The 22,603-nt window shown below is 25.1% G+C and overlaps 5 protein-coding genes across 8 annotated transcripts in view; 2 read left to right on the forward strand and 3 right to left on the reverse strand.

The window, feature by feature from the left end:
- The window catches only part of LOC108004235 (platelet binding protein GspB-like), a 166,048-nt gene extending 162,759 nt beyond the window's left edge, over positions 1-3,289 (reverse strand). Inside the window, exon 1 of one of the 2 annotated variants that reach the window (XM_062082806.1) lies at positions 2,494-3,289. In XM_062082806.1, the coding sequence (XP_061938790.1) occupies positions 2,494-2,641 (148 nt within the window). In that variant the 5' untranslated portion in view covers positions 2,642-3,289. The remainder of the gene's footprint in view (positions 1-2,493) is intronic. The other variant, XM_062082809.1, reaches the window with a different exon arrangement.
- Positions 1-14,782, forward strand: part of LOC108004231 (dynein intermediate chain 2, ciliary) — a 31,926-nt gene extending 17,144 nt beyond the window's left edge. Inside the window, exons 1-15 of one of the 2 annotated variants that reach the window (XM_028669935.2) lie at positions 10,633-10,818; positions 10,916-11,019; positions 11,149-11,253; positions 11,324-11,525; positions 11,605-11,706; positions 11,821-11,963; positions 12,047-12,130; positions 12,201-12,384; positions 12,459-12,617; positions 12,702-12,845; positions 12,921-13,027; positions 13,131-13,308; positions 13,393-13,624; positions 13,704-13,937; positions 14,017-14,782. In XM_028669935.2, coding sequence (XP_028525736.1) covers positions 10,948-11,019; positions 11,149-11,253; positions 11,324-11,525; positions 11,605-11,706; positions 11,821-11,963; positions 12,047-12,130; positions 12,201-12,384; positions 12,459-12,617; positions 12,702-12,845; positions 12,921-13,027; positions 13,131-13,308; positions 13,393-13,624; positions 13,704-13,937; positions 14,017-14,194 — 2,124 coding nt within the window. In that variant the 5' untranslated portion in view covers positions 10,633-10,818; positions 10,916-10,947 and the 3' untranslated portion in view covers positions 14,195-14,782. Of the gene's footprint in view, positions 1-10,632; positions 10,819-10,915; positions 11,020-11,148; positions 11,254-11,323; positions 11,526-11,604; positions 11,707-11,820; positions 11,964-12,046; positions 12,131-12,200; positions 12,385-12,458; positions 12,618-12,701; positions 12,846-12,920; positions 13,028-13,130; positions 13,309-13,392; positions 13,625-13,703; positions 13,938-14,016 lie in introns of those variants that run through there. The other variant, XM_062082813.1, reaches the window with a different exon arrangement.
- On the reverse strand, positions 8,753-10,165 carry LOC108004233 (uncharacterized). Its single transcript, XM_017066991.3, has 6 exons — positions 10,079-10,165; positions 9,870-9,977; positions 9,659-9,776; positions 9,492-9,573; positions 9,231-9,417; positions 8,753-9,120 (listed from the first exon to the last, which is right to left on the reverse strand). Exons 3-6 carry the CDS (start codon positions 9,725-9,727, stop codon positions 8,907-8,909), a joined length of 552 nt encoding a protein of 183 aa, XP_016922480.1. The 5' UTR covers positions 9,728-9,776; positions 9,870-9,977; positions 10,079-10,165; the 3' UTR covers positions 8,753-8,906.
- LOC108004232 (ribitol 5-phosphate transferase FKRP) lies at positions 14,319-17,899 on the reverse strand. The gene is made up of 3 exons (XM_017066990.3): positions 17,296-17,899; positions 16,923-17,180; positions 14,319-16,623 (listed from the first exon to the last, which is right to left on the reverse strand). The coding sequence occupies exons 1-3, from the start codon at positions 17,758-17,760 to the stop codon at positions 15,856-15,858; spliced, it is 1,491 nt and encodes a 496-aa protein (XP_016922479.1). The 5' UTR covers positions 17,761-17,899; the 3' UTR covers positions 14,319-15,855.
- Positions 17,896-22,570, forward strand: LOC108004224 (N(G),N(G)-dimethylarginine dimethylaminohydrolase 1). Of its 2 annotated transcripts, XM_017066969.3 has the most exons (6): positions 17,896-18,547; positions 18,905-19,007; positions 19,074-19,171; positions 19,900-19,956; positions 20,775-20,870; positions 20,947-22,570. In XM_017066969.3, exons 1-6 carry the CDS (start codon positions 18,290-18,292, stop codon positions 21,199-21,201), a joined length of 867 nt encoding a protein of 288 aa, XP_016922458.1. In that variant the 5' UTR covers positions 17,896-18,289; the 3' UTR covers positions 21,202-22,570. The 2 variants fall into 2 exon arrangements, with proteins under 2 accessions (XP_016922458.1, XP_016922459.1); XM_017066970.3 differs by lacking the exon at positions 19,900-19,956.
- Positions 22,571-22,603: the final 33 nt, after the last annotated feature.

Genomic DNA, 22,603 nt, shown 5'->3' on the forward strand with positions numbered 1-22,603 from the left:
ACGTTTCAATGTGGCACCGCGTCAAATTCTATTTAACATTTTGTACGTCGATAGAAAGCGCGATCACGCGAGTAATTTGCACGCACAGTTAGTCTGTTTTGAGAGTTCATCGAGTTGGCATGCGACACCTTTGTGGACACGAACAGAAACGCATTTCCGCCTTTCTAAGCGAATGCAAATTAAACGGGCGCGATTAAGTTGATGGACACGATCCAACCACGGTCGCCGAATTCTTTTCTGGCGTGAGAAATTTTTCTAGGCGTGGTGGTGTACGCGTTAATCACCGTTTAACTCTTTGGTAAAAGAATCAGGTTGGATTGTACACGTAGATGTAATTAAATTGAGGAGTGAGGAGTCATGCATACGAATTTTCTTATTTTTTGAAAAAATAATTCGAAAATGAGACGTGAGTACAGAGAGAGTGAGTTCAGCAGAAAAGAATTACGAGTAATAAAATCTACAAAATTTGTAATTTTGTAGATTTTATAAATTAAAAACGAGAAGGAAAATTTAAGTAATATTTTACCTGTACTTTTCGAAATTTCATTTGAATTCGGCGAGTTTAAGAAAGATCGTTGAAAAATTAAGGCGATCATGTTGTAAATTAACTATACAAGTTAAAACTTTCTCTAATATAATGGACACAATTAAAACTAAACAGCGAAACGATTTTTCCTGAGAATTATGTAATCTTTTTACTACGGATGTTACTTCAGATGTTACTTTGATGTGAATTATCGAGGACGATGCATTTCAATTGCACTTGCTCAATTCCACTTTAAGAGAGTCAATTTATCCTGCAAACTCGTTCCTTTTTTTATGTTAAATTACGAACGATTAAATAATTCGTACAGACCAAGATTCGTTCCTATTCTATGTAAAACTATAAATTTTTGATATCGCATTCATTCATATTCGCGCTTTATTCCTATTAAAAATTACTAAGTAGTTTATTACTAATTGAAAATTTGTAACAGATGTAAAGAAGAAAAAATAAAAAACTTCTAAAAATCTAAAAATAAAAAATATTTTAATGAAAATTTATTCTGAAAATATCTGAATCACGTTTTATATTAAGAATCAGCATCAGAAATTATGTTCATGATAATAAATTACAATATACAATAGTTTTACCCGTTTTTTAACGCGCGTGACATATTCACGTTTTATACTTCTATTTTTAAATAATTTCATAAATCAAAAAATACAGGGAGATACGTGAAAATAAAATAAGACGAAGATTTCTGGAAACAGAAAGGGAAAATGAAATTTTCCCCGTGAAAAGTAGGTGTGCGTTAGAAGATAGACTTCGGAAAGGCACAAGGCCTTACTCGGCGAACGTATAATACTTTCACAGAAGCGTTAGAGCAAAGGTCATTCTTCCCCGGCAAAAGACGAGTAACAAAGTTCAAGCATTCACCGTCATACCGTTGATTTCGAGAGAGTGCAATTGCCGCAAACGAAAAACGTTCATAAATGTTACGTATATTATTGTTTTACGACGAAGAATTTCGAAAAGAATCTCATTCAATGTGAAAAAAATAACGAATAAGAAAATATCGACTTTTTTTATGATAATTATGAAACGTTGCATATGTAATATATAATTGAAAAGAAAATATAATGGATGTACAAAATAATAAATGTAATTAACATTGCTAATATCTTTTTTTCTATAAGATCGTAACATTTTAAAAAAGGACCGTAACATTGTGCAATAACCATAATCGCGACACTTTCGATAATTTAAATGAGCGGTGACATTCGATGCAAATTATAATGTGTATAAAATCATCGATGAGAGGGCGTTGTCATGAAAATTTGATTCCTTTTCGAGAAATAAACATTTCTTTTTGTTATACATATTCAAAGAATTAGGATGAAAAATTAAAATTACAAACAACGTCCTGAAACAACGATTATAAATACTAAAATTGAAAATCCGTGTATATATATTATGAATATAATAAAATGAGTGAAAATAATTAATTAGAAAATTAAAGTGATAGAGAAAAATAAAAAGAAAAAGAAAAAAATGTGTCCATAACGAGTTCAATTGAAAAACATTGTATGTATGTATGCGTGTGAAATATAATTTATAGTTCATAGATGGCGTCTTCGAAATTTCTCAATATAAAAATACATGTAAACTGCACACATACAATTGAATCCACGAAAGAAACGTATTATTCGAAGTTTAATGTATTCTAAACTATTTCGATCCTGTTTATAAACACGTTGTGCTCGCTACTACGAAATCAATTTCTCAGAAATTTTTATCTATAATTACAGTTCTATTTACATTTTTTAAAGAGATGAACACAACATTTGACTTCGAAAATTCTTGGAAATATGACTACCCTTCATACGCACATAAACGTTTCTTAAATTCATTAATGCAAAATCTTAATAACGAACAAAGTTATCATACGATTAAGAATCAAACAGTGTTAAATAAAAGATTCGATGTCGAAAAGAAAATCATTGACTGACCTGTATGGACGCGATGCCTGGCGTTGGTCTCGTTTGCCAAAAGAAGATTGTCGTATTCCAGTGTCGTCACATCCTTCATATGCACTAACACAATCACAAAAGTCACTAATATTAACACTATTGTTACCACCGATCGGTTCACCGTCATTTTGATCGCGAAAATATGCGTTTTCCGGGCACGAAAAATCCGTCGCACGACGCGGGACACGCCATTCGATCACATTTTCGCAAACCGCGAGAATCGGAATTTCGATGAGGAAAGCTCGAAAATATCGAACGCTCGAAGCGGGAAGTTCGAATACCGCAATCGTGTACCGAATGCTAATCCTCGCATATTATTAAAAACGCGATAAACACGATGATAATAGGACAAAACACGATTAAAAAATTCGCACAAATTATTTCGATTGTGATTCACGCATTATTTCTCCGCGTTTAAATTTTCTTTGTCGATACAACGCGAAGTTGTCCCTTTGACGCCACAAATTCGATACGTGCGCAGATCGAACGAATTGTCATAATTACTGCGCATAGGACAGAACCCCGCGTACGAAACGAGTGCACCGTTCACGGATGAGAAACTCTAGGTCGGTGAAATTTCGCGAATTCTCTTCGTTCTCTCGATTCATATCACACGAAGGATTGTCAATCGGCAAACATTATACACTCGTCAACTGTCACTCGCGTCTACGTAATTGAATACGCCGAAAATAAAAGCAAATATTCGAAACCGCGCGTGCTACCACTTTTAAAAGAAGTGTGCGCCACACGAGTCCATGCTACACTGCGAGGCGACAGTCAGGTGTTTCAAGCAGCCGCCACGCGACATCCGCGCCATCCGTTGGCCTATCACTGAACATTCGATGTCGCGCGTAAACCACCGGCGCGCTTTTCACGCGCACGTTCCTTACGTCGTTCTTGGTGTCACGTGGCCTCACTTGACTTCATTCATGGAGACAGGTCCTTTTATATGAGCGTATGTATGCGTAAGCATTGCCCGGCTGTATAAGTATGCATCATTCTTATTTGCATCTTTTCTTTTTCTTTCCAATGTATAGAGGTCGATTTTTGCATACATAGAATAGAAAATTTAAATAATTATTTTATTAATAATACATACTACTTTCTTACAGCATAATCAGACGTCAGAATTTCTCCTCATTCTATATATCAATTTCAATGCCTAACATGTTCACCAATAAAAATGCACGATGTGTAATAAATATTTCTTCGAATCCCTGCAACCAACCAAAATGTAATCGATTCTTGGAAAATCGAATTTTAAAAACATATATAATGAAAAAATCAATACGTGTTCTATCTTCCTTTATTCGTTTCTCATTCGACGCACGTTTCCAATTCAACTTTAAAAAAATTCACATTTTTAACCCTATCAAATTTTCAATCACCCTCCCACGCTATCTCCCTTTTTTATGATTACCAATCTTGAATAGCGTGCAAATGTTGCCCAACATCTGTAAACCATCCGCCGACCGCTTCTAAGCAGTTTCCTGCACGAAAGCAGTCGCGGATTCGTTCGTTACCTACATTTCCCTATCGGCAGCGATTTCTCACCGTCTCTTCCTCCACCCCTATCCTTAGCAAAGTAAAATCGCGCGTCGAAATCACGTAAGCGTAACCTCTTCGCGAAGAAGACACGGATGCTTCGCTCTACCGGTATTTAATTAAGCCCGGTCGTTCGAGAGAGACAGAAAGAGAGAAAAAAAAAGTCGTTGGTACAGGAAGCGATGGGTTTCGAGTACGCGGAGCAGCGGACCGTAGTTCGAGCCCCGTTACGGGACCAGATACATTGGCGTAGTCTCGATCGATCGGATATCGTTGTTTTCGCGACCGATCCTCGCGCACAGTGACGTCCCGATGCCGGTGTAACTTGGTATTCCGAGGATCGCGAACCGCATCGATCTTAAAAATTATCGACACGAAACTCGAGAGTAATGGTCAAAGTGGTTTTGTCTTCGTCCTTTGCGTTCCTCTATTCCGCTTTATCTCGCTTCATCTGTCCACTACGAAAGGCAAACGATCCGTGTTCGTTTTTCACCCTGACAAGGAAATGAACGATCGATGCACTTCCAATCACGATACGTAATCCCTGACCGCAGAGACGATCCCGCCGAGTAATTTTCATGCTGCGAGAAGAAAAACACGGTTTCCATTATGATTGATAGAAGAATTGCCATGTTTTAATATTATTGTAGGATAATGGGAAAGCGATTTGATGTATTATCTGTGAAATAAGTATGTAACAGAATAAAATGAGGAAATAAAGATCGTGTTGGTCTCACAGGTAGTCAATTTTTTTTCTAAAGTCATAGAATAGTATAGAAGATCGTAAAATGTATCTTCCTCTAATGAGCCACTGTTCAACCATTTTTCTCACGAATGAAGAATTCACAATACTTTATTGTTCGGTCTAGTCTGGAGACGACAGACTTGTATCTTTCTAATAGTCGCTACAAGTTTAAGACATTTCCGGCGTGGTTATGAATGACTTCAAGCGACGAATTATTATTGTATTTTATTTATTATTTATACTTGGATTTTATTAGTGTTATTCGATGTTATAGGATGAGATTTGGAATAACTTTCAAAACATATCTAAGAAAAAAATCGCGGGTGATTTAATAAAGTCTAAACATGGCACTACGTACCAATGAAATTCTTCTATGCGTCTTTATTTTAGACGCTTCTTTTTTCAAGCCTTGGGGGACATATTCTCACGAAATCCGGTTCTACTGGTTTGGGGTTAGATACGAAGCTGAAGTTTAGCTGCGGTGGCCCGAGAAATCGGCACCTCTGCTGATTACTATATCGTAATGTATCGTTAGATTAGTTTATTTATTAGAAATGAAGTTATGTATCAAAATCAAGATCATCGCCAAAATATTTATAATCCTCTAATCTTTCTTTCTTGAAATCTATCTGTAAATGACAGAAATTGTTATTAAATGAAAGATTTAAATTATTTTTTTACGTTGTTAAATCATTTACATTCACACTAACTTTCACGTGAAAAAAAAGATCAGTTTGTTAAAAGAAAAAGAAAACGAAAGACTACGTACTGAGAAATTTGTCAGGTAGAATCTAATTAACTTAACACGCATACCTCAGGTTTGTAAAATCTTCGTAAACTAAGAATGAAAAAAAGATGATAATCTTTTTCAATGCCTCGTCGTGCATTGATATAAAATTTATAAATGCATATTTTAAAATGCATATAAATCATCAAATATGGTCATAGAAAAATTGATAATCTAGATGTTAAAATGGACAATAATTAAATAAATTTCAATTAATTTGTTAAGTTAATCTCTAATAACTTGATACAATATCGTGACAATATCGTTGGCTGGAATCTCGTTTATGAAGCAAAGTTACCTCTCTTTCGCCTTTCGTATGAATAAATGAAAAGATATTAGCGGCATTCATATTACAGATTGTCACGTTCGCCAAGGGGATGAAATTTATTACTTCAAATTGGTTACAAAATACGCAATAATTCTCGTATAATTTATGACCGTACCAACAGTGTTGACGACGCATCCTATGAATACATCTTTCTCATATAATGTTATACATACGAGAGCAATACGAGAGAAACCAGGTGGATTTAAATATTCATACGCAATGTATCTCGTATATCAGTTTGCGAGTACTACGAATACTAAGTCTACGTATACAGAGTGTCGTTTTAAAAATCCATGATTATTTTCTATTTATAAATTTATCCTAACATTTATACCGTAAAGCATAGAAGATTGATAATCTCGATCATAGATTTAAAAAATATCGCTATTTCGATTAAAAATTACTGAAAATATATAATTTGTTAAAAGTTTCATGAAACGGATAAATAAATATATATTTCATAATGTTTGAAAATCAATATTATATACTCACAAATTTGTTTTATACATTTTCAAGTTGTTCGTAAAAATTATTTAAATTTTAATTATAATGTTCATGTAGAAAGATAAACGTTTCACCCTGTATACAGTATCACACATAGCCAAACACCATGTCCGTGTAAAAGAGGTTGTTAATTTCTCCCTGTAAGATCCACGACGGTGGGCTTCATTAAAAATTGAACTGGTCAGAATATCAGAGAGAAGAATAAATTTAAAACGTATGAGCCATTAATTAACAGTCCAATTGCCGATATTCTTATTCCACGAAATGAAGTTTACATACGCAGTATCTGCCTCGAAAAAAATATCTTCGTAAATACACCAATTTATTTCTGCAAAATATAAAAATCTATATATAGCAATACTTGTGTATAAAGTATTACATTTAAATTACTTACGTAAAAATTTCCATAATTTTTTTTTCTACTCTCCTCTTTATTTAATATGTTATTTTTAATTAGTTGAAAATATTTCAAGAAAAAAATTCTTTTCATTGACAAGAGATCGCAATAAGAACTCTATACAAATGCATTTATAGCTGCTAGGTCGCGAACAATGAACTCATGGAAAGTAGGTATACTTGCATCGTGCCAAGATGTTTCTACGAATAACCGTAATGTTTATTAGTATATGTATTTATCGAATCTGAATTAATATAATAAATACAATTTGACCTTTATAAAAAATTTTGTTTAAAATTGCCATTTAATTGTATTGATATAAATTTATATCATATCTTATTTGCATTATACATTATTATTTTAATTACATTAAGAGAAATCTTCATATTTTAAATTAATGTATTACTTGCCATAATGTTTATTTGAAACAATTCTGATTAAAATACACATTTCTTTAGATATATAACTGTAGTTAAACAGAATATATATAATTGCTAGTATTCATATACATTTATTGAAATTTAAGAATTTTCCTTTCTTATGCTAATTTTGTTCTTTTTATGTATCTTTGTTCATTGTATGCATTCTGAAACTGCACTTATCCAAGTGAATAAAATAAAGAATAAAGGCATATTAAACGTGAAGAATGAGAAATGCAAAATAAAGACAATACACGAAATTCGAATATATACAATCGAATGAACGAGTAACTATTTTTAACTGTCAAATAATGGATTAAATATTAAATATACAAATTAATAAAAAATGATAATAATTTATCAAAATAAATTATAAATATAAAATACAATAAATATATAAAATAATATACAACAATATACAACAATATACAACAATAATATATAAAATACAATAAATAAATTATAAATACAAAAAAAAATATAAGTACAGATGTATATATTTGAAAGATATACTTGCGATAATATATAATAACATTCTGTATCGCATATAGCTCGAGGAATTTTTAAAATTTTTCTAGATACACTCACAATATGCAACAAATCAGATAAAAGAGATATAAAGAGTGGGAATATACAGAAAGGAAGCTTCTATAACGGTATAAAATGTAGTCAAATTGTTACTCATAGAAGATAAGAAATAAATTACACTGTCTTTTTTCTCCGAAGACGATCTAGATTATGAAATAAATTGCGCATTACAAAGGAGACTGCATTTCCTCAGGAAATATACAAATGTGTACACACAGAGATATAAGATTTGTATATATTCTTTTAATAATGCTAGTATTAAATAATGCCAGTATTTTTTATGGAAAAAAATATATAATAAAAATACTAATTTGCCATTGAAATAAGAGAAATTATAAAAATTTTTATAATGCAAAAAAAATGTAAAATCAAATAAAATATTTTAAAAAATGTTTTAAAATAAAAAGTAATTAAAAACCTATGATGAACATTATATATTTGATATTTAATATAATCCATATATTATATTAATATAATTTATATACTATATCTATATATTATATTAATATTAATATTAATATTAATATTATATATTATATAAATTATATCAAAAATATGTTTATATGATATTAATAATTATATAATATTAATATTAATAAAATTTATAGCATAATAAATTACCATTATTTTATTAATTTATAATTTTCTCACAGCACTATTAGCAATGTTTTAAAGCTTAAGTAATATCCTGAAGTGACAGCAACGGATATATCTATTGCAGTTTCATACAAAATAGATGTTGCGAGATTTGCCGATATACAATTGAGAAATTATTTGAATAATATTCCTAAAATAATTACTTTAGTCACGAATAAGACGAGCCATTATCTCAATCATTGGAACATTTAATTTTTAATTACTTTTTAATTAATTTTTAACATAAATAAATTTTTAATATAAAAATTAAACAAATAATAAATTGTAATTTACATACTGTAAATATCTGATATATTTAATTTTCATGATTCAATATATAAAATCTCATTATATAATTACATGAAACTTTGAAAGATTAACTTAATAATACATAAAAAATAAATAATTTATAACATAACATCTTAAGGCATATATACAACAAATTATAATATATGACATTGACAACGAAAGCAATCACCAGTGCACTTATAAGATTTCATAAATTTGAGCTCCGGAGATGGTTGTGCAGGTCCTAAGTTCAAAGAATCTTCACTTTCTTCACTCATTTCTTCAATACTAAATGTATCAGTAAGATCTTGTTTATGTTTAGAAGAATCTTTTGATTTAGTTGTTCGAAAAAGTGTCATTTCTCCTTCACTAAAAGCATAATATATATAAATATATATAATAATGAAAAATGTTGAAATGAACATGTGTATATATATATATATATATATATATATATATATACATAAATCTTTAACAACCTTTCACTATCACTATGCCAATATTCAACAAGAGGAAGATGTTCTTTATTTTTATTTGGTACAGGAAGTCTTTGAATAGAAATCAAACCAGCAGCACTCGTAGCAGCCCCACAACTCTTATCATATTTTGGCAATTTTACATAATCTGAATTACGTTGAATACGTTTAGCTTGTTCAATCCGTGCCTCTATTCAAAATAAATATCATATGAAAAAAATTGTAAACATTATCATATTTCTAGATCATAATTAACAATAATACCAAGTTTCTTTTGTAATTGTTTAGTAGTAGAATTATGCTGAGATGTTTGTGTCTGATTGCTACTACAACTGCTATCGCTTCCCTAAAATATAAAATGTATATGCTTTTTATTTTTTCTTTTATTTCATTTTTATTGTAATAAAATACATTTAAAATTATATATTTACCAAAAAAATTCTTTCATCTTCTACATGATTAGTAGTTTTTGGGTCACTGTCAATTCCACTATCTTCCATCACAAAATAAAAATATATACCAAATTAAAAATTAATACCTCCAATTCATCTGAAATAAGAGATTTTTAAATTAATAATAAAAAATTCTTATATATAATAACATATAAAAATAATATTTTTTAAATAACTGTCAAAATAATACCTCTGAATACTTAAATACTTAATAATGGATAAAATCCATCTTTAATTTAAATTTCATTTTTTTATACACAAGTACTTTGAACAAGTACTTATAAAATAATAATTTATTCTGAAATATAATACAATTTATAAATATATAATACACCAATATATAAAATTTTATTATGTAAAATTTTATTTAATAAAAGATAATTTAAAAATTTTACTCACAAATATTTGTAAGCTATCCTGACTTATCTACAAGTAGAAAACATGCTTACATTATCATGGTATGCTCCATTATTGATTTTCTTTCCTCTATATAACCATATGTAACATAACATATTTTAAAAATATTTCTCTTTCTTAAAATGTAATATTATAAATAAATATTCTACTTTTAAATTATATATATAAATTTACAATTAAATATATTATACTTTATCCTTTATCTATTCAAATATAATTTTAAATTTATTAATATATGTATATACTAACACAAAATTAAGTAAGGAATTTTAAAAACTTTAATTCTTTTTTATAATATTATAATACAATCTGAATATAATGATTATATCATATGAAATAATTATTTTCTTAAAACAAATAATATTTAAATGTTATGGTAATATAGTATGTTTCCTAGGAAACCAGAATTTATTTCTTTGTATATTTATTGAAAAGACAAAGATATAAAGAACTTCAGTTTAGTTTTCATTTAGTTTTCTGACATATGTTTACTGTATTAACAGTTTCCCAGTTATCTATTACAAAAGCATATTTAATTAATACAAATCATATAAATGAAATTCTAGATCTTTTTAGAATCAAAAATTTTTATATTCTTTAAATTAAAAGAATTTGAGTAAATATATAAACATAACAAAAAAAATTAAATTCACAATATTAATAATAAAAAAATTAAAAATTGTAAAAATAAACTATTATATTAATAATAAAATATATATTAGGTAATATAATAAATATAATACACATGATACATTAATCATTTATAATATTTATAATATTATAATATTATATATCAATTTATAATATTTCTATGTGTAGTTGAATATTAGATAATTTTCAACTTAAAAATTATGTATACATCATCATTAAAGAAAACAGCATCTAGAATGGCAGATACAATGCCAACAAAAGAGATAACAAGAGTTAGTACTTCATATGTATTTTTCATTTGATTATGATAATATAATTTCTGATATTTAAAAATCTATTATTATTATAAAATTATACATATAATAAAAAATTAATAATAATCATTTGCTATTTATATTTAGCATATAAGCTTCTTAAGAAGCCGTATGGACATAGGTGCTGATATAGATTGGTTACGAGGAAAAATTTTTTTAAAGCCAGAAGATCAATTACAATTAACTGATGTAGTATGTATGTTTTCATTATTAAAACTTCATATGAATTATGTGTTTTCAAATAAATTTGATAAAATTTTAGGAATTACAAGAAGAATTTGCTAGAGTTTTAACTATACATAACACAAGAATTCCAGATTCTTTAGTGGAGTGGTCATGGAAATTAAAAACATTCATAATGTTACCTCCTCCACCACATTTAGTAACATTTTTAAGTATACCTGGATTAATATTGCACAAAGATTCTGAGGAAGCCAAAATGCAATTAGTAGGAGAACTTGTTGGTAAACTTTCATAAAAACTATTAAAAAAACTTACAATTAATTTAATATTTTATTCAAAATATTGACTATCTTATTGTAGTGGAAACACCTTTAGAAGAACCTATTTTGTTAGAAGAAGAAGAAGAGGAAATTGAAGAAGAAGAAGAAGTAGTGATGGTAGAGGAAATAAAAAAGCCAGAAGGTAAAATAATAATGAAAGAACTAAAAAACTTTTTTATATATACTTCTTTAAATATTCAAAATAAAAATTAATTCAAAATTCCTTTTACTAATAATTATTAACAAAAAACTGAAGAGCCAAAAGAACATGAACATGAGCATGAGCATGAACATGAACATGAAGAGGAGGAAGAAATTGAAAGAGTAAAACCAAAAAAAATACCAAATCAATTTAATTTCTGTGAAAGGGCTGCTTTAACTTATACTAATCCTATGCGAGTAAGTAATGTTAAATGTTAAATATAATTTGTTTAATTACATTTATATTATTTATAGAAATAATAAATTTATATTATTTATAGGAAACAAGTACTCAAACAATACCACCTCCAACCGAATTATTTAATACTCATGTTTTTCAATGGACAATATTTGATGAGTACCAGGTATATATTTTTTTTAAACTATTTTGAAATCATTTGTATGAATTAAAAATATGACTAATATATATTTTAGGAAGATTTTGCTCAACAACAACGTGAAAAAGAAAAAGAAAGAAGAGTTCCACTTCCATTGAAAAAAGAGGATATAAAGAAAAAAGCTCAGACAGAATCTGATGCAATATCATATAGAATGATACAAGCTGCAAAAACATTAGAACGAATGGTGAATCAAAATATTTTTGATGAAATAGCTCAAGGTTGATATTTCAATTAAATTATTTTCAAAATAATATTTTATTTAATAATATTTGTTTTATATAAATATCATTAGACTATAGATATTGGGATGATCCAAGTGATGAATTTAAAACTGAAGGTTCATTATTACCCTTATGGAAATTTCGTTATGAAAAAACTAACAAACATGATGTTACATATTTATGCTTCAATAATAGATATTATGATTTATTTGCAGTTTCATATGGAGCAAGTTAGTAAAAAATATTCAAATTTAATTATACAAAAAATATTATTATATATATAATTATTATATATATATATATACATATTTCAGTGTCATTTAGTAGTTTGATAACAAATGGAAAAGTATGTTTATTTACTTTAAAAAATCCATCATATCCAGAATGGATTTGTTCAACTGACTCACCAGTAATGTGTTTGGATTTTAGTGAACAACATCCACATCTTTTAGTTATTGGTAATAAAATATGTAAAATATAAAAAAATAAAAAATCTTACATTTTTATAATGATACTTATACTTTCAATTAAAGGTACTATGGATGGTTCTGTTGCTGTTTATAATATAATGTTGCCACCTTCAACTCCTCAATATAGAAGCAATGATGTTATTCAAAAACATGGAGGTATTGTGTGGGAGGTTTGTTTATTATTAATAAAGAAATTTAATATCATATTTTTATTGTAAAATTGTTCAAAATTTTAAAAAATTTAATATATTGAATATTAATATAATATCCAAGGTACATTGGGCACCAGATACAGAAGAAGGTAAATTAGCATTCTACAGTGTTAGCATTGATGGGAAAATAAACTACTGGATATTAAATCAAAATGATCTTGGTTTGACAACTGTAATGACTCTTTTTCTGGATAGACCACCAATACCTGGACCAGATGGAACTATGATTACACTAAAAGGTAATTTTATATAATTACACTAAAATATATTTTATATAATTAATATTTTTCTTTACTTTAATAAATTTTAATTTAATTTATTAGGTTGTGGAACATGTTTTGCATTTCATCCTACGAATCAAAATATATTCTTAGTTGGAACAGAAGAAGGAACAATTTATAAATGTAATACAGCATATAGTAGTGTTTATATGAGTACTTATAACGAAGCACATAACATGCCAATCTATCAAATAGTTTACAATAAATTCAATTCTAGTATATTTGCAAGTTGTTCTGGTGATTGGAGAATAAAAATATGGGAAGATGACAGAATGTTAATATCAATTATCACTTATAATTATTTAACTTTTTATTTTTTTCTCATATTCATTAATGTTATAAATTTTTTATAGGGAACCTCTTTTTATGTTTGATCTTAATGTTCCAATTGGAGATGTTCAATGGGCACCATATAGTTCAACAGTATTAGCTTGTGTTTCAAATGATGGAAAAGTTACAGTTTTTGATTTGAATGTTAATAAATACAGACCAATATGCAGTCAACCAGTTGTTAATAGAAAGAAATATAAATTAACTAAACTTGCGTTTAATAATAAATTACCATTCATTATAGTAGGTGATGATAGGTAAGAATTTGTTTTATAATTTTATTTAACAATATAATCATTCATTTAATAAAAATAATATATATGTTTATATAAATAGAGGTACAATAAATACATTAAAACTATCACCAAATCTCAGATTGAAAGTAAAACCAACCAAGAAACAACTTCATTTAACTCATAGAGAATTAGAAATTTTAAAATTAGAAAGATTATTAAGTTTTGTACGTGAACCACTTGTTTTGCCACAACCAAAAGATACAAGAGTAATACATTAATTAAGTCATATTTTTAATCATAAATATATTTTATGTATGTATGTATTTTTTTAAATAAAATATATTTAAATATATTATAGATATCATTTTTTATCATTATTATTACATTATATTATAAAAAGACTTTTTATATTTTTGTAAACATCAACACTTTATTAACATTTTCTATAACAAAAAATAACTATCATACATATCTATCATTAATATCTTTATAAACAAATTGGCACTAAATTTAGAATAATTTATAAAATTAAACTTATCATCTATTGCTGTAACATGTCTTCTAAACTAGAAGCAATTATTAACGATTATGAAACTACTATAATATATTTCTTTATAAATAGAATTATGAAAATTTTTGCAATTCCATACATATAACAATGCCACATACTTTCATATAATTTAAATCTACTTTTAAATACTTCTAAAGAATAAGTTTGTAATTTTAGAAATACATTTAATTTATATATATACAAAATTTAATAAATTTATTATTAAATATATATTTAATAAATTTAATATATATTTAAAAAAATAATAATTAAAAAAAAATATATTTATAAATATTGCATTATATATTTAAAATCATTATAGAAAATATATCATATAAATGAAAATATAATATTTTCATAATTAAAAATTCAATTAGTATTTTTAAAAATTTTAATTCAATAATACATATGCAAATTCTTTATAAACTTAATACAAAATATTATCATTATACAAAATTTTATATGCAGATATTTCAAATATAGTAAGCACTGGCTATCACAGTGTCTGTTACATTTATTTTTAAATAAATATTTATATTATATAAAGTTTTCTTATATCAAATAAATTATTAAAGTTATTAAATATATGAGGTAAATAAATATTAAATAATATATAAAAATATAAAAAAATATATTATTCATAAAAATAAATAATTTTTGTATTATTGGCACATTAACTTCTTTATATAAAACAAAATAAAAATAAAATTTTTAATATTATAATTAATACTGAGATTGCATATGAAAGAATTAAAATTACAAAATATTACTTTCTAAATATTTTTATATTTTCTTTAGTAGAAAGAAATTTATATTTTTTTTAGAAGAAAGATTTTTGTATGTGTAACTTATTATAAATACAAGTTTCAATATCATATTTAAAACAATTAATTATTTAAAATAAATAATTTTTTTAGGAACTTGAAACATCTAATAATTTATCATTAATGAAATTTAAAAAAGTAAAATTTCTTATCAATATTTAATAATTATTTAAATATAATAAAAATTTGTTGGTATCTATATTTATTATAAATATTAAAAAATATATAACATCTACATTTTCAAAGATATTTTATAGAATTTTTTTTTGTTTTCATACTAAATTTCTAGCCAAATTAATAATAATTTATAATTAATATATAATTTTATAAAATATTAGAAAATAATATTTTTCATTTGAAAATACTATAATATATTTCTAATTCAATTTTTTATACTAATTTGGATAAAATTAAAATCATAAAAAGAGATTGTAAAATCTCAATATTAATATTTATAGTAAAAGACAATTATTAAGTAGATAATGTAAATTATATATTTAGAAAAAATTATTTTCCTAATTTTGTATATGATGTATTACAAGATTAATTTTTAATAAACAAAATTTTAAAAAGAAATTTTACCAGGAATTTCTGGATTTTCAATCACACCTCTAAAATATTTCAATTCTAAAAAATCCCTAATATTGTTTGGACATGGTACTTGTCTACCAGCAAATTCAATACTTGACATTGGATGAAGAAATTGCTCTGGAAAATCTTTATTATTTAAAAACCATGCATCTTTAACCATAGAACCATTTTTGACATAAAATGGAAGTATATTTACAGTTAAATGATTTATTTTTGAATACTGCACTTTAAAAAATTCTCCTTCTGTTGCTTTTTCCCAAACAAAACCATGATTATCAATAATAGGTTTATTCATGGCTTTAATTAACCATGGTGATCTTTCAAGATCATCACGATTTACTCCTATTTGTACTTCATGATCCCATGGTAAAATATCACCATTTCTCATAGCACCAAGTAAAGATCCACTTTCTAACCAAAATCTGATACCAACTTCTTCTAATTTATCAAATACATGATGAGCAACTTTCCTTAATCCTGAGAGGCAACAAGGTGGGGTATATCGATTTTGATAAAGATAAGAAGGAACACCATTTACAACTGATCCAAAACATCTAATACTTTCTCTAGAACAACCATACCATTCTATAGAATTGGAAGTTCTTATAACTTTTTTAATTCCCAACTTTTCAAACATAGATCTTTCGCGATTTTGATATAATTGTTGTATCTTCCATTGAGATTGCTGATTTTTATACAATGATTTTCCTTCATTAAAATGATAATTTGATAACATATGAATCTGGTAACATGTAATAAATTATCTACTAGAATCAATTTTACTAATTATTAATATTAGTGCTTATATATAATAATTATATATTACTAATTGAATTATTTTTATTGTAAATTTAAATTATTATAATATTTAAAAAAATAAAAAACACAAATTTTTTAAATATTCAAAATTACAAAAAAAACATCCACTAAATTAACTTAAATAATTTATTTAAAATTTTTTTCTTTTCTTATATAAAATTAATTAAAAATAAAATTAAGAAAGTTCAAATTAAATTAAGTTAAAATTAAGAAAATACAAACCTTTGCTCCTAATGCAGTTGTTTGAATGTATAATGCATCCGTAAAAGGTAATAAGAAAGGATCAGTTAATTTTTTTAATAATTTAGTTTCAAGCATTGTAGCATGTTTTCCATTTATTCCATCACATTCATTACCAGTTATATATGAAAACTTGACACTCCATTCCTTCACTTTTAAATCTATATGAATGCAATTTAAAGTTACAGTTCCTACTGGTACACTAACTATTCCTAATTTTGTAGCTTGTGTTACAGTTTCCTATAAAAATTTCAAACAATATTATATATACAATTATATTTATTTATTATAATAATTATTAAAATTTAAAAAATTGCTTTAAAAGAGAATAATAAAAATATATAATGTTTCTTACTTGTATGATTTGCTTAGTAGAAAGTCGACTACCATCAGGTAGAAATAAAACATATTTTGTTCGCACATAAAAAAGAGGATTTCTTTCATCGTAAGATTTATTAAATTCCGGTTGCAAATTTATTAATTTAACGTTCTGCATACTTTCATTTGCAAAGTCTAATTCCAATGGAGGATATGGCAATTCATTGCTTATTATTAAAATTGGTATAGTAGGAAAAAAGCTTAATACAGATTCTACAGTTGAAGTCACATCATTTTCAAAAGTTTCAAACTCTCGTATAACCACAGTTACTAATCGAGATAATCGACGATGAAATTTTTGTGGAGGATCAGGAGTAACGATATTTGGTGTCAACAATCGTAAAGTGTTTTGTGTAGCAAATAACCTCCATATTCTATACCATACAATGATATTACCTAATAGTGCAAGCACTAATAACGTTCTTACAAACTTAAAACGCATAATTATCGCTTATTATGCGATACCATTGTAAATTAAGTTTTCTTTACCTCATTTTTTTATGTATTATAGCATTTCTAAATTACATTTAAACGTTTGACAAATCATAATATCTCTATATATTTCAATTTATTTCTATTCAGCATTACCAATCTATTATTTTCCAGATATAATATAAGAATAATACTGAAATATTATTTTTATATAATATTATTGTTTAATAAATATTTCTATATTATTATAAAATCTTAATACTTCATATATTAAAAACAAAATCTTTATTTTGAAATTTAGAAAGTTTAAAATCATTTGGCGCTATAATCTGGTGACATTATAAATGTAAATGTTTAGAATACTGCTTTACTGTTGTTTTTACATAAACGTCAAGATCTACATTTGTAGCATTCGGTGTTCTAATAAAATTAATAGGAAGATAGTACTTATTCTGTGATTGTTACATTATAATTTAAATAGATAAAAAATAGTGAAGTTTAAGTACATTTTGAGAAAGAAATCTTTCTATTAGTGCATTATGCCTCTCCATCGTTATACTCATGCAGTTTTATGCAGAATTCCTCTTTCACTTCGTACAAGAGGCGAGGTCACATTAGATGAAGCTAGAACTCAACATTTGGCACTTGCTCAACTTTTACGAGAACTCGATATCGATGTTGTTGAAATGCCACCAGACGAAAATTCACCGCTTTGTGTTTTTGTTGAAGATATTGCAGTTGTATGCAATGGTATTGCACTTATAGCTCGACCCAATGAACCATCGCGCCTAAAAGAGGTATATTTATATAAAATTTTATAAAAATTAATAAATATTTTTAAATAATATTATTTTATAAAAAAAAAGATTCTAATTCATTGCATTTTTGTAAAAAAGTTATATTTTAATATACATGTATAATAATATGCATATATATATATATATATATGTATAATAATATGCATATATATATATATATATATATGTGTGTGTGTGTGTGTGTGTGTAATTTAAAAAACATAATTTAAATTATTTCTTTGTGTTTGCAAAAAAATAAATTTATTATATTTTCATGTATACTAACATTATTATATTAGTAATGTTTCTAAATATATGTTAAATATATGAATGACTAGACTAATAATATAATTTTAGATTGAGACAATTAGAGCTGTTTTGAAGAAGGAATTGGAAATTCCTCTTATAGAAATAGCCGATAAAAATGCTCGTTTAGATGGAGGAGATGTTTTATTTACTGGTAAATTTTGTTTTAAATATTAAATTATAATAAAAAAAAATATTAATTAAAAATAATTGTTTATAGGTCGTGAATTTTTTGTTGGATTATCTCATTATACAAATGAAGCAGGTGCGAGAGCAGTTGCAGCAGCATTTCCAGAATATCCCTGTGTACCTATTAAGGTTAGTAAATTATTGATTAATAATTACTAAATAATTAAATAATTATTTAGTATAATTTGTATAGTTATTTGCTTCTTAATATATATTATATATTATATTAATCTTTAAATCTTCTATCTTATACAAATCTATTTCTAATATTTCTTTATTCTGAAAATGTAAAATATATTGCATGAAAATTATTTAATTGAATATTTCTTAAAATAAAAAGAATTAATGTTGTTTGCTTTATAACTTTATTCAATATTCTTATTTGTAGCATAACTTGTGTCATCAAAAGTATTATGTGTTATAAGGACATCAAAATGTATATGTATATTGTGATTGTTTTAGAAATGTAATTTTTTATATTCTTAGTATTTCCATGATATGTTTATTTCTATATGTTAAAAATTTGTGAAATGTGATAATATTGATATAATTATAATAAAATAAATATATGGGTAATTGTATCTTATATTTTATATACATATATTTATACATATATTAATTTAATAATTATATTCTTTATTACTAATTTAACAATTATATATTTAATTCTATTATTTATTCTTTGAATAAATAATATTGAAATACAAAATATTATTATAACAAAAAACATTTAAAACATATTTTTATAAAATATGTAACACATATATATACTTACACATATTCATAAATATATTGGTTAAAAATATGATTAATTAAAATAAAATATCAAAGATTTACTTTTCTGATGTTCATTTAAGGTGGGTGATGGTGGCGAAGAGGTGATAGTGGAGAGTCTTACCTCAGCCCCAATTCAGGTTTGGGTGTATTAGACTGACTCTCTTTTGCATATTATATTGAAAAAATTTTTCACAATTTAGAAACACAATTTTGCACGATTCCAACAAATTTATTTGTTGAATATATTTTTTACAATTACCCATTGCAGATGTTTTACAGAATGCTTTCAGATGGAGTTTTATCTAGTATGTGAGTTATGGCTTAGTGCAATTTTGCACATGAAACACATACATACACTGGTACACAAAACTATATTTTAATCTCGCATGTGATTAATATTTATAATGTTTTGCATAAATTTATCATGTTATGAAATTTTATAATGTAATTTTAATCAATTGTATATAAAAAAAGATGTATAAAATATAAAAAATTATTTTTTTGGAAAAAAAATATTTCATTTTCTTGAAGTAATAATAATAATCATTTTCTTGAAATTTTAATAATTGATTAAAGTTACATTATTTATTGCTCATAATATGCATATTAAAGTCAATTCAAATTAGTATATTATATAATTTCTTTATTTTCTTTTCCTCTGCAATGCAATAAAGAAATAATATATATATTTTTATAATATATTTAAATAATAATATTTTTTTATTCGTGCCTTGTGTTAATTACAAAAAACAATTAGCTAATGAAAATAATGCTTAAATTATTTAAAAATCTATTTTATTGAAATAAAAACATTTTTTTATTATTTCTAATATAGTTAAAATATTATATATCTAAAGAAATTAATAATTTTCTATTTTATTGCATTTATAATTACATCATATATATTATTTAAGATTGAGAGTATGTGTATTTTTTATTCAATTATTATTTATAGGTTGCTGAATCCAAACGTCTTAAAGGTTTAGTTACAATGGCTGGTCCAGATATTATTTGTGTAGGTGCTGGAAAAGAATCTCAAGAAGTTTTAAAGGTATTTAATTGTAATCTAACAATAATTTTTATCTGTTTATATTTTTTTTTATATATATATGTTGTTTGTAATGTAGAGAATTGAGAGAGAAGCAACTTATAGTTACCAAACATTAACTGTGCCTGAAGATGCTGCAGCCAATGTACTTTATGTGAATGGAACACTAATTCACAGATCAGAAGATGAAATTCCACAATCAAGTAAAGTTTTTGCAGAAAAAATTGAATTTCCAACTAGATCATTACGTATGTCTGAATTAGCAAAGGTCAGTTCTGGTTTGACTTCTTGTTGTTTATTAGTACGTAGACCCAGACATATTCGCAGTATTTAAACCAAGAATTGAAAATACCTAGCATAAGTGCTAGAATTATATATTGATGTGAATTATAAAATCAAGAGTTTAAATATTTCTAATAGAAAATGATGTCAAAATGCTGTGCAAAAACATTAACATAATGACGTAGCATATATACGTCACTCTAAAACTTTAATAACTATTTTAATGTGAACAGAAAAGATTATTTTATAATTATTTTATAAAAAAATTATCTTAATATAAAAGAGATTTTATATAATTAAGAAGATTAATATATTTGATTTTAAGATATTTACAGTAGAAATAATATATTAAAACTTTATTAATTTAATTTATAGATTTATATGATATAAAATTATTACACCTATCTTGCCATTAATGTGAGATTTATTTTTTTCTAAGATTTTATCATGGCAACATTAGATATATATTTTTATATTTTTATGATTTCAAACATATTTTATGATTAATTAGTTATTACCTTATATTTTACTTGAATAATATATGAATGTTTATTCATAATAAATTTATCAAAATATCATAGAAATTCATATTGCACAAAATTTTTTTTACAAAAACAAAAAATACTTTAAAAAATTAATTTATAAATTAAATAAATAAATCAAAAAAATTTTAATGTAGCACAAAAAGAACAAAATCATAAAATTAAAATAATAATAAACTACATCTATATCTTCTACTTTTGATATCTTGTGTTAAATAGAAATCAATTATTAGACAGTTATTAAAAATCAATTATCAGTATTCTAATATCTTGAATGCATTTGCTACTAGTCTATAAAAAGTGTTCATTTAATTATTCAAATAGAGCTCTTTTATAATGCAATTATATACTGCAAAATTAATGATATATAAAAGCACTGATAGTTAAAAGTTAATGCTGATTCACATTATAGCAAAGTTACATGATTAAGAGTCTACGGATCAAAAAAAAATAAATAAATAAATGATGTGTATAAAAACAAATTTCATATATATACAATATATATTGCAACAAGCTTTAAATTGTTTTGGCAGAGTTATAATAACAGTAGAAAATTAATAATAGAATTTGCAGTACTATAATATAATTTTTTAATATTCTTTAAACTCATGACAATATTATAATAAGTTTATTGTATTTTTATATATTTTAATATGCATTTTCATATTAATCCATATATTTGTATTTTGTGATTTTTATCTTCTTTTTATTATAAAAATATTGCATTTCTTTGAATTTTGTGATAAAAATAGTTTTGCAATGAATATTTTATAAATTATAACAATTGTAACTTTGATATTATTTAATATGTTTCTTTAAAAAATTTTCCAAAATATATAGGCTATAAAATTGTAAACAAAATAAAAAATATATACTATATATATGTTATTAATTTCCTTATTAATTTCCTAT

The sequence above is a fragment of the Apis cerana genome, linkage group LG12, assembly GCF_029169275.1.
Source record: "Apis cerana isolate GH-2021 linkage group LG12, AcerK_1.0, whole genome shotgun sequence".
In the NCBI taxonomy this organism is placed as follows: domain Eukaryota; kingdom Metazoa; phylum Arthropoda; class Insecta; order Hymenoptera; family Apidae; genus Apis; species Apis cerana.

Coding starts and splice junctions, on each gene's coding strand:
- LOC108004232 (XM_017066990.3), bottom strand. CDS start 17,760: ATGCGTTTTAAGTTTGTAAGAACGTTATTAGTGCTTGCACTATTAGGT. Junction 17,181..17,295: donor CTACTAAGCAAATCATACAA/GTAAGAAACATT, acceptor AAATTTTTATAG/GAAACTGTAACACAAGCTAC. Junction 16,624..16,922: donor CAACTGCATTAGGAGCAAAG/GTTTGTATTTTC, acceptor ACATGTTACCAG/ATTCATATGTTATCAAATTA.
- LOC108004224 (XM_017066969.3), top strand. CDS start 18,290: ATGCCTCTCCATCGTTATACTCATGCAGTTTTATGCAGAATTCCTCTT. Junction 18,548..18,904: donor AACCATCGCGCCTAAAAGAG/GTATATTTATAT, acceptor ATATAATTTTAG/ATTGAGACAATTAGAGCTGT. Junction 19,172..19,899: donor ATCCCTGTGTACCTATTAAG/GTTAGTAAATTA, acceptor TGTTCATTTAAG/GTGGGTGATGGTGGCGAAGA.
- LOC108004233 (XM_017066991.3), bottom strand. CDS start 9,727: ATGGAAGATAGTGGAATTGACAGTGACCCAAAAACTACTAATCATGTA. Junction 9,574..9,658: donor AAGATGAAAGAATTTTTTTG/GTAAATATATAA, acceptor TTTATATTTTAG/GGAAGCGATAGCAGTTGTAG. Junction 9,418..9,491: donor ACAATTACAAAAGAAACTTG/GTATTATTGTTA, acceptor TATTTTGAATAG/AGGCACGGATTGAACAAGCT.